We start from the raw sequence: 16189 nt of genomic DNA, 5'->3' as shown, positions 1-16189 counted from the left end.
TATTTGAGAAGCAACTGTGATTGAAAAAGTGTTGCTTTTTCCTCCAGAGGGAAAGGAGGATTTGTTTTCTTCCGTGTGCTAGAGGCAGAATGCATCCTATAATTCTTTAGTGTGAGAGGATCTTCGTAAGCAACTTAACTATTGCCCTCTATCTTGCAGGGAAGAGAATGGGAGTTCCGTTTACGGATTCAGTAAATGTAAACAGCCACAGCCTGGCCCTAAGGGCTCTGAGTCCCCCAATTCCTTCCTGGACCAGGAAAGCCGGAGACGGAGATTTACCATCGCTGATTCCGATCAGTTGCCTGGGTATTCCGTGGAAACCAATATTCTGCCCACAAAAATGAGAGAGAAAACACCATCCTATGGTACGTTACTGAGTGTTTGTTTTGTTTCTCTTCCCCTCCCCCTTCCTTGTTTGGAACTGTTGGATGAATTCGGCAGACTTGAAGGGTAATCCAAGGAAAACATAAACCTCAATGAAATTCTAAGTATGAGACCTTTGTTCATCTTTCTAAAGCTAAGGCTTGTTGAGTCATTACACTGCCTGGCATCCAAGCCCAGCGGGGTGAGATCATGTTACAGTTTCAGCTTTCAGTGCCTGCATTTTAACTTGGAGCTGCTTTGCTCCGTGGACCCACAGACGCAAGTTCAGCATGCCTCTGTCCTAATGGTTTGCTGTGGAAATACAGTGCTTTAAAATACTTTTCTTATTTTTAAACTGTGTTATTTTGCTTATGCTGAAGTGAGTGTGATGTCAGGGTGGGGGAGGGTCTAGTTCTAAATAAAGGGAAGGATTCTCTAAAGTCCAAAAACTCTGTCAGCTTTTCCTTTTCCTTCCCCTCCCTCTGAAGGCAAGCCCCGGCCTTTGTCCATGCCTGCGGATGCGAGCTGGATGGGGATTGTGGACCCTTTTGCTAGACCTCGAAGTCATGGGAGGAAAAGTAAGTTTAATTTAAGCAAACTGAAAAACACCAAACCTGGAGTCCAAAGCCCAGACCCTCGTTTCAGCCCTTTTGTGCTCTAATGACCATAAAGTCATCTTCTCATCTGCAAAATCAGGGGTTGCTGAAGGCCTCTAAGGTCCTATCTGTGTGTAGAATGGCAGAAATATATATTCCTAGGTAGTGATTGTAAATCTCCTAAACAGTATTGTGTGCTTTAAAAAGGCTGTAGACACTGATGGTCCAATTTCTAAACACATAGAAATACACTATTCGTTAAACAATCTCATCGTCAATTTTATGACTATTATTATTGGAACCTGTTTGATTTTTGACCAACAGACATGGGTGTTTTTCTCCCCCAATCCTTCTTGAGTTAGAGAGTAACTACTATTGGAAAAGAAACTTGTGTTTAATTTACCCTGTAATCAAAGTTACAGGTGATAGCACTGGTCTTTTGAGGAAAATGTTTATAGTCTTATTTTTGGCCAGATTACATTTGATTGTCAGGACATCGTAACATTGCTTTTGTGGCACTGAAACAAGGAGCTGGTGAAAAGTTAGAGAACAGTAGGCCTTAGATTGTAAAAGGAAGAAGAGAAAAGTTCTGGAGGCCTAACTTCCAAAGTGATCAACCCCTGACTTCTCCCTGCGACTTGGTAAAGTTTGTCACCTAAGTACCCAAATCACCTGGATTACACTAAATTGGAAAAGGGAGAAGTTGCCTTCTAAGGTCCAAGATACCCTTAGTTGACACGAAAATCTGTGGAGCAGACAGCAGGGGGCAGGGCAGTTCTTTGTTTAGATTGAGAAATGTCCACATCTTCTTTGCCATTCTTTTTAGCATTTGAAGTCCCCGATTTATACTTTTATTTCGTTTAAGGTTGAGATGTGGGGTGTAGGGGTGGGGAGTGTGAGGTCAGGAAAATGGAAAGATACTTGGCTTCCATCCCACCTTCCACATTTTTTCTGGTGTTATCATTTTAGAAAGAAAGGTACCTGCATAATGGGCAATTAAAAAAAATAACAGCTTTTTTGAGAGACAACTCGCATACCATAAAGCTCACCCTGTTAAAATGTACGATTCAGTGGTGTTTAGTATATTCATAGAGTTGTGCTAATTCCAGAATATTCTATCACTTCAACAAAAAACGCCTGTAAGCAGTCATTCCTCATTCCCTCCTCCTTCAGCTCCTGGCAACCAAAAATCTACTTTCTTTTTTTTTTTTTTAACTTTCATAGTCATCTTTTTTTTTTTTAAATAAATATTTATTTTTGGCTGCGTTGGGTCTTCGTTGCAGTGCGCGGGCTTCTCATTTTGGCGGCTTCTCTTGCCGTGGAGCGCGGGCTCTAGGCACGTGGGCTTCAGGAGTTGCGGCACGTGGGCTCAGTAGTTGTGGCTCGCAGGCTCTAGAGCACAGGCTCAGTCGTTGTGGCGCACAGGCTTAGTTGCTCTGCGGCATGTGGGATGTGGGATCTTCCTGGACCAGGGCTCAAACCCACGTCCCCTGCATTGGCAGGCGGATTCTTAACCACTGAGCCACCAGGGAAGCCCTGAAAATCTACTTTCTGTCTCTGGATTTACTTTTTCAAGGCATTTCATATAAATAGACTCCTACAAAATGTGACTTTTTGACAGTGGGCACTTTTTAACGTAACTTTCCCCCTTTGATTACAGAAATAAAACAAATTGTTGGAAAACCTCTAGAATGTACGAGAAAACTAATCTGTAATCTGCTTCCCCAACCTAGAAATAATCACTCTGAATGTTTTTTGTATCTTCTAGTTGTTCCTATATTTACGTATTATACGCTTAGAAAAATGTGCAAAATGGAATAGATAGATATTCAGTAATACTATGAAAGGGGAACGTTAACAGGTGTATTTTTGGTAATAGCTGCATTAGTAATCCATCTTATGGCAATAGCACCTCTTCATTCAGTCTGCTATGGTTGAGCATTTAGGTTATCTGTGTTTTCCCCCCCAATTGTTAATATCGCTTCAATAAGCATCTTGTACGTAGTTCTTCATCCATTTTTAAAAGTGGAATTTCTGAGTCAAAAGAATGCTACATGTTGCCAGGGTGCCCTGCATTTTATGTTTCTATTCAGTTTCTTACCCCCCTGCCCCCATCCCAGAGGGTCTACTGGCTTGTAGGGTGGGATCATTCTTCCTTCTCCAGAAATGTCCCAAGCCTTGCAGAGCATTAAAATCTTTGAACCCCATCCATTAAAGGTGAAGAGTGCCTGCCCTGCATTCAGAGTGATAACCAAAGGCATCCCACCTCCTAAATGCTCCTTAGGGATGCTCGGGAATAAGAACCACCGTTCCAGGGGCACGTGCTCTGGGCTGCAGGCATTGAGCAGGGACAGATGTGGAAGGACTGATAGAATTATAAGATTTTCTCTTGGTTTTTTTGATTTCAAGTGAAATCATGAAAATTCTACACTGATTAAGAAGTGCGGGAAAAAAAAAAAGGGCTTCCCTGGTGGCGCAGTGGTTGAGAGTCCGCCTGCCGATGCAGGGGACATGGGTTCGTGCCCCGGTCCGGGAAGATCCCACATGCCGCGGAGCGGCTGGGCCCGTGAGCCATGGCCGCTGAGCCTGCGCATCCGGAGCCTGTGCTCCGCAATGGGAGAGGCCACAGCAGTGAGAGGCCCGCGTACCACAAAAAAAAAAAAAAGAAAGAAAGAAAAAAGTGCGGGCTCTCTGATTCTGCTCTGCCCCTGTGTTACCTCTCAGATGGAAAAGCAGCCTGAAGTGTGCACCTACCTCTTCCGTTTCTGCTTTCTTAGCACCCAGTGGTGTGAGCCTGGCCTCCTGGGGGGCCTGGTAGCCCATCCCTGGGAGGAGGGCAGGGTGTGCCGCCACTTTCAGAGGCAGTGCCATGCAGAGGATGGGTATTTTAACGGACTACTTGTGGGCTTTGTCTGAAAACAGGTGAGGACGGCCTTTGCCGGTATTTCAGTAATGAGCGGATCTCTCCGATCATCGAAGAAAGGTCATCCCCCCCATACCGTTTCTCAAGACCCACGACCGAGAGGCAGCTGGTCCGAGGTGCAGACTACATCCGAGGCAGCAGGTGCTACATCAGTTCAGATCTCCACAGCAGCGCCACGATTCCATTCTCGGAGGAAGGGACCAAAAAGAAAGCCAGCTCCTCGGCGGCCAAGTCCTCTTCTCCAGAGCCGTCCCTGCTGGTCAGCTGGTTTACTCGCCTGAAACTGTTGACTCACTGAGCCCTGCGTTCCCGGGACCCTCCCTGTCTCCTGCTACCAAGTGCCTTGTGTCCTCAATCAGCAACTTGTTCTGATTTTCATCCACAGTATTATGCAGCGACCTTATGCGATTTCGTGGCTTTTCTTTTTTCTTTTTCTTTTTTTTTAAGTTGTATACTGCACTTGGAATTTTGAAATCATTGGATGGGAACAAATCCAGAGAATCTTAGATGCTGGCTTATGGAGGCCAAAGGAGAGAAATGGGGAGAGTCCGCTTTATTTTTGCTTCCTTGAGAGTCAGAACACGGAGGCACACTCCCTAAACCAGAGCCTTGGCCGGGAATGTTATCGTCATTCTGAGGATCTGGGCCATTGTTCTTTTTAGGGGGGTGGGACTACAGTTGGTGGCCAGTGTCACACAGATGTGTTGGTTTTTGGTCCAACTTCTTCACCTGAAAAAGCCAGTGGAGAAAACAGTTTTGTTTTGATTTTTCAAGCTACATACCACATGTGTAAGTGTAGCAGCTTTGACTCTGAAATAACACGTGGGAAGCCTCTGATGCTCTTTCAGAGCAGAGGTTTGAGTGTAGGCCAGTTACACTTAGTTAATGCCCTTTTCATAACAGTCTCAGTGTAAGTCAGTTAATACAGAAACACGTGAAAATGTTTAGATAGGGCTTACTACACACAAAGAAGTTTATGGTTATTTGTGAAGGGTGTTGTATATTATTGTCTTTAAGGGAAAAGAAGCTATAAGATTTGCTGACAGCCAAAGTATCATTGAGAAAAACGAAGCAACCATACTTAGGTTTATGAGAGAGACATCAGTTTGCATTTTGACGTGTTCAATGACTATCTTCTAGAAAAGAATGGACAGTTCTTCAAAATTGTACACATTTTGCTAATTAGAAATCTCTTGGAAAATCTCACGGTCACTCATTTTCAACTAGCATCAGGTATTTTGGAAAAGTGTGTCTGGATATTAACTCTTGTTTAAACTGAATGTATGATATTTTGCTAGAATGGAAAAGTACTATCTTGTTAATTTAAGTGTTTTAAATATAGTTGTATATTTTTCTTACTCTTAGTCACATGTAATTGATATATTTCTGTTTTGTGTCCTACATGAAGCTAACGAAAAAAGTGTTCAAAATGTTTTCAGGTTTACCAGTGACCACCTTAGCTGTTGCCACTGTGGGCACTATTGTTAAAAAAACAAAATAAACCCTCCCAACCATTTTAGGATTTTATGGATTAGAAATGGGGGCGTTGAGGGAGCATGTGTAAAGTAAAATTACATTTGGAGAATTTTCTGAGCTATATCCCTGGGCAAAGCTGGTATCTCCTATTCAAAAATATCTTCCCCTCACCCCTTGAAATGTCTACTTTGCTGAACTGCCTGAAATTGGAGATTGCTTGGAGTTAACATCTTCCTTTTAAAATGCCTCTGGTGGGACTTCCCTGGCGGTCCAGTGGTTAAGACTCCATGCTTCCAATGCAGGGGGTGCAGGTTCAATCCCTGGTCGGGGAACAAAGATCCCACGTGCTGCGTGTTGCGGCCAAAATATTAAAAAAAAAAAAAGCCTCTGGTGGGGTTAAGGGAGCTGGCAACCACTCACATATTAGTGTGAATGAATTCAGTGAGGCTGTTTTCCTGCCAACCAACCCCCAAGGGAACTGCAGTGAAGATATAGTTGTTTCATGGGGAATGAAAAGGGGTTTGGCCAGTGGAGGAGAGAAGAGGCTTGGAATGCGTGATTCATTGGGTGCTTGACAATACAGTATAAGGGCAGAGCAGGGGCGGGGAAGTCTGGTAACAGGGCACTGATGACTAGAAGGGACTATGGAAAAGCGGGGAGAGCCAGCCCTCGCCCTTTGACTGTTAGCGTGGCCCAGAAAATGGGGTGGCAACTCTTCCTCTCACTCTCCAGATCACTCTCAGATCCCGAGTAACGAGTTTAGTGGTTTTGGAGGTCTTAGCTGGAGGTCAGCCCCTTTTCTGTGGAGTCAATGTCCTTTGTGATCAAATGACCATCCTCAGATGAATTTTCAGTGCCCAACTCAAGTACAGTAACTGTGTCCAATCAGTGTTTCTCAGACTGTTCCCTGAAGTCCTAAGGGGAGGCCACAGAAGTTTCTGGGTTCTCTACCTTCAGTCAGCCTCCACCGCTTCATTTTTATTTGGGATTTTCCCCTGAAATGTGTCTGAGAAATAGATTGCTGCTTAAAGAAGTTTCTATGTATCGTTACTGTTGACATATATAATTAACAGCTTAATACTAATTTCTTAGAAATTAATGGAAACTGCTTGCCTCAGTATTAATCCAGGTTTAATGGTAGACATGTGTGAACATATGAAGATGTAAATGACACTTTTTGACATGATCCTTTAAAACAGTGATTTTTGATTACTACCAGACCCACCTCAACACTAACCCTTTTGTATAGTAAATATTTTATAATATCACTATAGTCATCAAATGAAATTCATGGATGATAAAACCTTCTTTCATACATAAGAGCGTCATCCCTATTTGCTGTTCCAAAATGAAATAGGTACTATAACTGACCTCTATACATCCCCGTCAATATAATGTCCTAACTGAATATAAACAAATATACATATATAAATATTTTGTAATGAAATCGTTATTTTAATATGTAAATGCTCTAGCATGATTACATTACAAGATGTATGAAATCATGTAACAAAGCACACACTTGTATCTGTACATGAAATCACCAGGCCTGTGGCAGCTACACAGGCCTGCTGTGCTGGCAACTCAACAGCAGAAATGGGATTGATGTCAGCAATGCAATTTTCTAAAATGGGGCCAATTCTTTTTTTTTTAAATGGAACGAACAATTCTTTAAATTCTATAGCGCTTTACAATTTTTAAAAGTTTCACACACGTGATTTCATATAATCCCATAATAATCCTTTTTTTCCCCTACCCCTATCCTGCCCCTTCTCCTTTCCCTTTCCCCACTGATAACTACTAGTTTCTTCTCTATATCTGTGAGTCTGCTTCTTTTTTGCTTTATTCACTGGTTGTATTTTTTTAGATTCAACATATGCATGATATCATACAGTATTTATCTTTCTCTGTCTGACTTATTTCACTTAGCATAAAGCCCTCCAGGTCCATCCATGTGGCCACAAATAACAAAATGTCATTCTTATGGCTGAATAGTATTCCATATATATATATATATATGTGTGTTGCATATCTTCTTTGTCCATTCATCTGTTGATGGACGCCTAGGTTGCTTCTATACCTTGACAATTGTAAATAATGCTACGAACATTGGGGTGCTTGTATCTTTTTCAATTAGTGTTTATGGTTTTCTTGGATGTATACACAGGAGTGGAATTGCTGGGCCATATGGTAGCTCTAATTCTTAGTTTTTTGAGAAACCTCCATACTGTTTTCCACAGTGGCTGCACCAATTTATATTCCCACCACCATTGTACGAGAGTTCCCTTTTCTTAACATGTGGCCAATTCTTGATAAGGTCCTAGACAAAACAGATTTCTATAACAGTTACATCCATATAGTGTTTACTGGATGCCTGGCATTATTCTAAATACTTACCTGACAACTTTATGAGGCGGGTGCCACCGTGATTCCCATTTTACATATGAGGGCACAGGGCTGGTAGGGCAAAGCTGGGATTAAAATCAAAGTAGTCTAGCTCTGGTAACCTTGTTCATCATCACTTTGCTGTACACTTTCCCTCAGTTTATAGGATAATTGTATTCCTGAAAAATCCAATGCATATTAAAACTGGGCTAGAGGTTCCCTGTATGTTTATATATAAAACAAAATTAGATTCTAATTTTCAACTAAACTCAGATAATTCTAGACCGGCTTTCCATCTACATGAATATTTGGTCGGGCAATTGATAGTTGTGCTGATGGGGGACAGTTTCTTGCTGGGAGGGGTCTAACCTGTAGAACTTGTGTAGCATCCGTGTTCCATCTGTTGAACGTAGATAGTGCCCGTCCTATCATTAGCACTTCAAAAGCCCTTACAGTTCCAAAACCACATCTAAGGGGCAGTACCATCCCTTTGAGAACAAGTGATTTAAAAGAAATGCTGTTTCATCTTTGAATAGAGTTCCAGTCTTCACGTTATATATTTGTCAATTTTCTATCTTTATTTCTGTCTCCTCAGTTCTCTCCCCACCACACCGGAAGTTTTAGAATCTGTTTTGTGAGGGTTGTTTTCCTTTTTTGTTTTTCCACCTGAAAGTCAAGCAGTTGTTTGTTGCCTCCTCTGGCCCAAAGACCATCAGTATTCCCAAGTTTCAGTTTATTAGCTCTCAGAAAACTCTAAGAGGTATTTACTCTTCACTTTTCATCCCCCAAAGAGCTGGTGTAAGTAAATGTCTTTGACACAAGTATGTTGCTTTTTTGCCACCAGAGGCATAAATGGGATGGCCACGCAGACCTAATTTGGATGTTTGTACCTATTGAATCTGTGGTTAGTCCTTACAGAGAAGTGGGTCACATTTTCCTCCCACTCTTTTTTTTTTTTTTAACTTTTTGTCCTTTATGTACCAATTTTTTTTTTAAACATCTTTCTTGGAGTATAATTGCTTTACAATGGTGTGTTAGTTTCTGCTGTATAACAAAGTGAATCAGCTATACATATACATATATCCCCATATCTCCTCCCTCTTGTGTCTCCCTCCCACCCTCCCTATCCCACCCCTCTAGGTGGTCACAAAGCACAGAGCTGATCTCCCTGTGCTATGTGGCTGCTTTATGTACCAGTTTATCTCTTTCAAGGTAGAATGGATTCATCAAATCTGTCTTAAAAGGTTAAATTATTTGATTCCTTTACATTACAAGGGGTGACACCTGGCTTCTCATGACAGCGGCACCCAGTCAAGTAGCACCTTCCAAGTGTGCCTGCTCCCCCAGCACCCTGCCGCCACCCCCGGTACCATCCATGTGATTGAACCTTGTAGCGCTGTTGACAAACGCAGAGTCGAGTTAATTTAGAAAACACATGCACAACCTGCCCATTCTTTTCCTAACCCCAAACATCCAAGGCTCACGGAAGCCATGAACATGTTACTTCAGCTGTCAGAGTAATGAAACCATCAGCCAGGAGGTGCAGGTAATTCAAGATTATTGAAGACACAGCATCTTAGCAGGGCATTTGAGTAGGTGTGTGTGTGTGTTTTCAAGCTCATATTTTAAAACTGAACATCATTCAAATGAATTGTTTAGAATGACTTCTTGGAATATATTATGAATATACTGGAAAGTCAAAATAGAATGCCCGGAGAGAGCATAATTGTCAATGCAACAGACGAGGTTATAGAAAGTGTACCTGTCATGTCCTTCTTAGGGTCTGTATCTGTACTCATGTTATTTTCCCAGTGACTGGCTTTAATCAGATTCTCCCATCTCCTGACCTCAGTGCAACTGTCTTCATAACTGTCTTTGCTCCCACTCCTATGGAGAGAATCACTGCATCATTTCCTTTGGGATGCGACTTCTGCCTGCTACTTCCTTGGAGATTATATGGAAGGTGGGCACCTTGAAAATGAAAAAACTCCCTTTTGGTAGGGCCACTTTTTGGGTTGGCCAATGACATTTGATTTTATTCACCTTTGGAGTTACCCTGCTTGTGTATTTTTTTTGATATATTCTTGCTAATCACCTGGAAGGTGAGTATTTAAAAATCTATTGATTAAAAACTGGATTAAAGAGAACACACAGCTGACCTTTCCAATGTTTCTCCTGGATCTGACGGCCCTGGAGTCACTGCGCAGAGGAAGAGAGTTCCCAGCCCGGGCCTACATGTCACGCTTGCAGCTGAAGATGACACACGCTCTCCTTTCCCAAGCTTCCTGTTTCTCTGAAAAGTTTTGAAACTGAAGCTGTAGGAGAAAATTAAGAAATAAACCTCAAAGGTATTTTAAAAAGAAGAAGGGCTGCGTCACCCCTCAAGTCCAGGAATGTTGATATTCTCATCATTTTCTCTCTCCTGGCCTGGAGCATTGTAAACACTCAAATGCTTGTGAAGGAGTGATTTAAAAGGAGAGATCATTAGGGAAAAAACCCATTGTTTTCCTTGTGCTTCCATTGACTAGACCCATTACAAAAGATTTCCCATTTAACTTTGTTTTTTGGGTGACAAAGACTGGATTTTAAGATAATCCTTCAGCATTTTGACATAGCTCAGTCTGAACATTTTGATTTATCTTAAAGAGAAAAGACTTTAAAAATGAAGTTCAATATGAAGTAATATGGTGCCTGAAGTAAGAAATTGTCCTTTGAATTCCGTGGGTGTGGGGTTCTCTTTTCTTACTCGTATATACCTTCTCTGTCATTCCAGCCGAGGCCCTGTCAGGGTAAGAATGGAGGGATTTCAGGGATTAGTACTACTTTAGAAGTCTTTGCCTTTTGGAAATGCATCCAGTAGTTAGAAGCAGTTGGGGGCTCGGCTTTTGAAGTTAGATAATCCAGCTGTCTCACAAGCTCTGTGACTGGAAACAAGTTACTTCTCTCTTTGCTCCCCGGTTATCTATGAAATGGTGATGATAATAGAATCTCATTCATAGGCTTATGGGGATTGAATGAGACAATTTTGTAAGGCCTGTAGGGTAGTCCAGCGGCCAGCACTTAGGAGATGTTGACTCTTGCTGGAACACTCTAGTAGCAGTGTTTGCTCCGTCTTAACCTTTAGTAAATAAAGCATTCAGAGGTGGCCAGTAGGCTTTCATCCATAACCAGCAAGATAATGCCACGGCCACACTGTCAGAAGGCGGCTGTGTAGTCCATAGCCTGGAAATGTGGCTTTTACTGGTACAAATCTCAGTTACTCAGAAGCTTTGGCTGAATCAGAACCCAAAAAATGATAAAAGTCTATGATTGGACACACTCAGAATAATAGAGTATTATTTTAATATTGGCTTGATTCGTCAGCAGTATATTTTCCCTCTTTAATCCCCCAACTTTCAACAGAATAATGTATGAAAACAAAAGAAATCTGAGCACTTCCCCATCGCCTAGTTGGCTGAATGACTTTTGCCTCCCATCCCTGGTTTGAAGTGGTACCCCCAAATTTATTTCTGTGTTTCATATTGAAACCATGCGCCTCAGATTGGAACTTGAACCCACGTGGCCGGGACTCGAACCTGGCCAAAACCCATGATCTTCCAACTGAGATCACACACCTGGTTTCAGGACTTAATGAAGCTCAGGTTCTTGATGTCTCGTCACAGAAAGAATTCAGTGAGAGACAAAGCGATAGGTAAGAAGTGGATTTGTTTAGAGAGAGACACACTCCACTGAGTGTGGGCCATCCCAGAAGGTGAGAAAGGCACCAGGGTGTGGGGTTGTCAGTTTTTATAGGGGTGGGTAATTTCATAGGCTAAAGAGTGGGAGGAGTATTCCAGCTATTTCCAGAAGGGGTGGGGATTTCTAGGAAGTGGGCCACCGCCCACTTTTTGATCCTTCTGGTGGGTCTTCAACTGTCATGGCGCCTGTGGTGTGTCATTTAGCTTGCTGATGTGTTACAGATACTGAGGCTCAAGATCTAGTGGAAGTTGACTTGTCCGCCATCTTGGACCCATTTGGTTCTAATCCGTTTATGTCATGTCCTCGGGCTATGTCATTCTTTCAGAGGTTGTGCCCTGCCCCCTTCACTCCTGTTTCAATAAGACTAGAAGAAAAAGGAATCATGTAAAATGGTTTCTGTGTTGGAAATTCTCCTGAAAAGGAACTTTTTCATACATATAAAACTAATAGACTGTGTTGCCTTTGCAGAAGCTGGAAAGGATTGTCCTCTGATGCTGCTCCCAACTAATGCTTTGGTAGGTCCAGGGAGAAAAAGGGTAAGAGGTTCTATGAGAGGGACAAAGGGAACTAGAAAATGGTTGTTAGGCTCGGCTTTCATTTGGTTTACTGAGTTTTGCCTGACTTTCAACCATCTGGACACATGCCGCGTAGACTGCGAGCACACAGACCGAGGATGCTTAGCTAATACACACACAGCAGTGCCCTTCCCTGCTTGAACTTTTGTGTTCGTCTTTCTCATCTGTTAAGCAGAATCGTATGAATTTGAGAATATTTGGCCGTATTGAAATAAAAAACCTACGTAGTCAGCAGTCAGTGTGATTCAACCTAGTAGATTACAAATGCCCCAAGGACAGAGATCATATTTGTTGCTTCTTTTTACTTTCTAGCAAAACTCAATTCTGTTCTGTGCCGCGTGTCACAGTTATATTTTGTAATAACTGTTTGCCTCTGTGGATCTCTCCCCCACTCCACTGAACACCCAAAGAAGACCCTCAAATTGGATCCTACTTATGTTTATTTCCTAGGAAATAATCTGTTTGATTCCTAAGTAAAAGGGAAGACAGTCATGGGTGAATGACTAGAGTGGCAGTTTTACATTATAATGCTCATGGCAATGCCAAGGATAAATAAGGGTTGGCCGTGGGTATTTAGCTCAGATGAGCAATTAAAAAAACAAAAGAAAAAAGCCCACAAAACAAACAAAAAGAAAAAAACAGAACAAAAACCCTAGAACCTGATTCTTAGAGAAGAAAAGAAATTAACCTAGACCTTTCAATATTTGCTTCTCTTTTTAGCTCTTATGACAGTTTAATAAATGGAAAAATATTTAAGCCAATCTTGTTTAGAATACTGTATTTTACTTGGAAGTGCTACTGATTTTTTTCAGATTTCTCCTCAAGGAAGGAATGTCATTGAACCCCCCCCCTTAGAGGGTATTCAAGGAAGTTAATTGAATTATACTCTTCAGACAACATAATATACAAATTATCAAGGTGTAAGGTTTGGTTTGTGTGTTAGTTTTAATTAACTAAATTAACTAACAACTAGTTAATTTTAGCTAATGCTCTTCCTTAGGCCCCTGACTTAGCCCTGAGTTCTGGCTTCTTAACCAGAGGATGGACTCATCCTTCTAGATCCAGTCACCAACGGGACTTCCAAGGTCATCCCTATGAGACCCTCCTTGACCTTACTCTGGACAGAATTCATTAGTCTGCAGTTTTTCTATAGCACTGACTCATCTTGTTAGGTGTTTGGCTCTCCAGCTTGGATTATGAACCTTTCTAAAGCAGGGTCTGTATAACTCACATGGTAGGGAGAGTCAATATTATTGAAGTAACTAGATGGTAAAATTAATGACCTTGCAGTCAGAAAAAAATTGAAAGAAATTATTAAAGTTTTATGTGAGAAAAAAAGATTTTATATTAAGGGTTTTTTTTGCAGACAACTACATATAGAATTTCATTACATTGGCTCACATGCTAAAGAAAAACATTATACCAGGTGTCAGAAATCAATCATATTTAGAGGAAGAATAAACCTTGGCTGTCAACCATAGCTTCTTTGGTTACAGGATTACAGTAACTGCTGAGAATGTAAGCACTTTCCAAAGTCTACAAAGGACTCATTTAAGAATCATACAGGCAGTTTTAAATTAGCCATAGGAAAATTAATAGTGGGGAGTACTGGCAAAAGGACGTTCCTATAAAGTTAAGCAAGATGGAGGACAATTCCAGTTGTATGACGTTTGGCTGAAGGAGAATTAGTTTGGACCTGAGAAAGCCAAGCGTATAAATACTAAAGCTGTTGACTAGACAATGAAATATTATTAAGAACCTTCATCCAAGTGAAGGAACTACCGAGAATATTCTTGCTGTGTTTTAGAGACAACAAGCAATGCTGCTGATACTGTGTGAAATATAAGTCTAGTTTTAAAATAATGTCCTTTGCTTGAGGCTACACTGGGCTCACATGAGTCTGTGGAATTCTGCTTTGTTGATGTATGAAAACAAGCAGAAACTCTGCTCCCCCAGGAATCCGACTCTCCAAAAAGATGACAAGTAGCAGGAGACGTTCAACTAGGATGTAGTTCAACAAGCAATAAAAAGATTAAAAGGAAGAAATATCAGATGATTAAGTAAACTGCAAATTGAAGTTAATGATGATGATTACTGGGTCTCTGTGGGAGAAATTTATTTTCCAATAAATACAGCCATGTATTGTACTTTTATCAAAAGAGCTCCTGTAGAATTAGCTGAAAATGTGGGAAATAGGATTGGATCCTCTTCTTGGCAGTGGAAAATACTTGGTGCACTCAAATGACAATACCTATTCTGTTTGTGTCTTTTCTCATCGCAGGGGAGCCTTTGCCCTGAGCGCTCCAGGAAACCCTGCTTCCGGCTCTGCTTGTTTTTCTTCCTCTTGCCCTTTTTCACCTTCAGTCTCTGACTTTTGGCCTCTTGCTCTGCTCTTTCACCTTTGTGTTTTCCTGATGCCGCTCAAACCCCAGTCACCCCTGTTCCTCAGATTTGCTATCTATGCTCAGTCCATCTCCAACCTTTTTGCTTCCTGCATTGAGAAAATACAGCACATTTATTTGGCAATCAGAAGAATAAGAAACAAATAATCCAGCCTATTCAGATTTATATATGTGGGCTCTCAATGTGTTCTTTGGAACAGTGTGGAGAGATGAAAACACATTTGACAAGGAGACCGAGACCAGAGTTGGGCAGTTACCTGATGGCTTTTCTAAGGCTCAGGAAAGAACAGCTCTCCCTCTGGTGAGTCTGCTGCTTCTTTGTTTTCCATTTCATTGATCTTTGCTCTTTCATTTTCTCCTTTATTTCCTTTGGGGTTATTGTTTTTTTGTTTTTTTTTTAAACTTCTTGTTTTAGGCTCATGCTGTAACAACCCCAGTATCTCAGGGACTTAACACACTAAGAGTTTACGTTTTCCACATGCAAAGTCCACTGTGGGTGTTCCAGGATGGACAACACTCTACGATGGCCCTGCTCCAAACAGTGACTCAGGGACACAGGCCACACTCCTATTTCTGGTTTCTGCAACTTGGGGCTTCAAGCTTACCCTGGCATTATCCATCTGGTAGATTGGGGTGTGAGATATGAGAAAGTGAAACTGAGTAGTTAACCAACTTGGCCTAGAAATGACGATCATGGCCACCTTAACTGCAAGGGAGGTTGGGAAAGGGATATTGGTGAGGGCTAATGGTCTCTGCCATGTTCTCTAAGTTGGATACTTAGTTCATTAATATATAATTTTTCTTGTCTAATATTAACACTTAAGGCTATAAATTTCCCCCAAAACATTACTCTTGCTATATTTCACAAGGTTTGGTATGTAGTGTTTTCATTATCGTTCAATTCCAACTAATTTTTAATTTCTGTTATGACTTATTCTTGGGTCATTCTTCATTTTGAGGTTTATATATTTTTATGATATTGGAATAGGGAAGAATTTCTTATACAAGACGATAAAAAGGCCAACTAAAAAGATGATTGATAAATTCAATTACATTAAAGCTAAGAACTGTTCATCAAAACACACTGTAAAGAAAATAAAAGGAAGGCTACAAATTGAGGAAGGATAACAAATCTTAAAGGTAATCATCAAGAATATATAAATAATCCTTACAGGTTGGTTAGAGAAAGATAAACCAGTACAAAAATGAGCAAAAAGCATTTCACACAAAAAGCCACAAATGGTCCATATGCACATGAAAAGCTACTCATTAGTCATCAGAGAAATCGAAATCAAAACCACAGGGACGTATTCTTCCATACCTAATTGATCACCAGAAATGAAGTAACTGAAAAATACTAGGAGGATGTACTCAGAGGATCAGTGGGGCCTCACATGCATTGGCCGGTGTGAGATTAAATTATCCCTGAATATTCATACCATATGACCCAGCAGTTTCACTCCTGGGAATATATTCTGGAGAATAAAATGATAACTACCTGAGATGTAAATGCTAACATGTCAAAGACTGATACCCTATCAGCTGTTATCCCAGTAAAGGAGTTGGGCTCCTGCAGCGCTCCATGGAAACTGGCTATGACCCATCATTTAGGGCAATAAAATCTGATCAAATGCAAGGCTTAGAACCTACTTTCCTGGTGCTACCAGGGGAGGAAAGGGCTGGTTCTTCCCGACCATGGATGCTAAAGAAGCAAATCTTGCTGCTGGTTGG

At 41.3% G+C, this 16189-nt stretch overlaps 1 protein-coding gene across 5 annotated transcripts in view; it reads left to right on the top strand.

Annotated features, from left to right (window-relative positions):
* The window catches only part of CNKSR3 (CNKSR family member 3), a 100896-nt gene extending 95499 nt beyond the window's left edge, over positions 1–5397 (top strand). For 4 of the 5 annotated variants that reach the window (XM_024748030.1, XM_024748032.1, XM_024748034.1 and 1 more), the window contains 3 exons: positions 160–365; positions 822–941; positions 3882–5397. In XM_024748030.1, the coding sequence (XP_024603798.1) occupies positions 160–365; positions 822–941; positions 3882–4180 (625 nt within the window). In that variant the 3' untranslated portion in view covers positions 4181–5397. The remainder of the gene's footprint in view (positions 1–159; positions 366–821; positions 942–3881) is intronic. The other variant, XM_024748031.1, reaches the window with a different exon arrangement.
* The last annotated feature ends 10792 nt before the right edge of the window (positions 5398–16189 follow it).

Source organism: Neophocaena asiaeorientalis, unplaced genomic scaffold (genome assembly GCF_003031525.2).
Source record: "Neophocaena asiaeorientalis asiaeorientalis breed wild unplaced genomic scaffold, Neophocaena_asiaeorientalis_V1.1 scaffold123, whole genome shotgun sequence".
Classification (NCBI taxonomy): domain Eukaryota; kingdom Metazoa; phylum Chordata; class Mammalia; order Artiodactyla; family Phocoenidae; genus Neophocaena; species Neophocaena asiaeorientalis.
The sequence above is the reverse complement of the archived record's forward strand: the minus strand, read 5'-3'. Positions and strand labels throughout refer to the sequence as shown.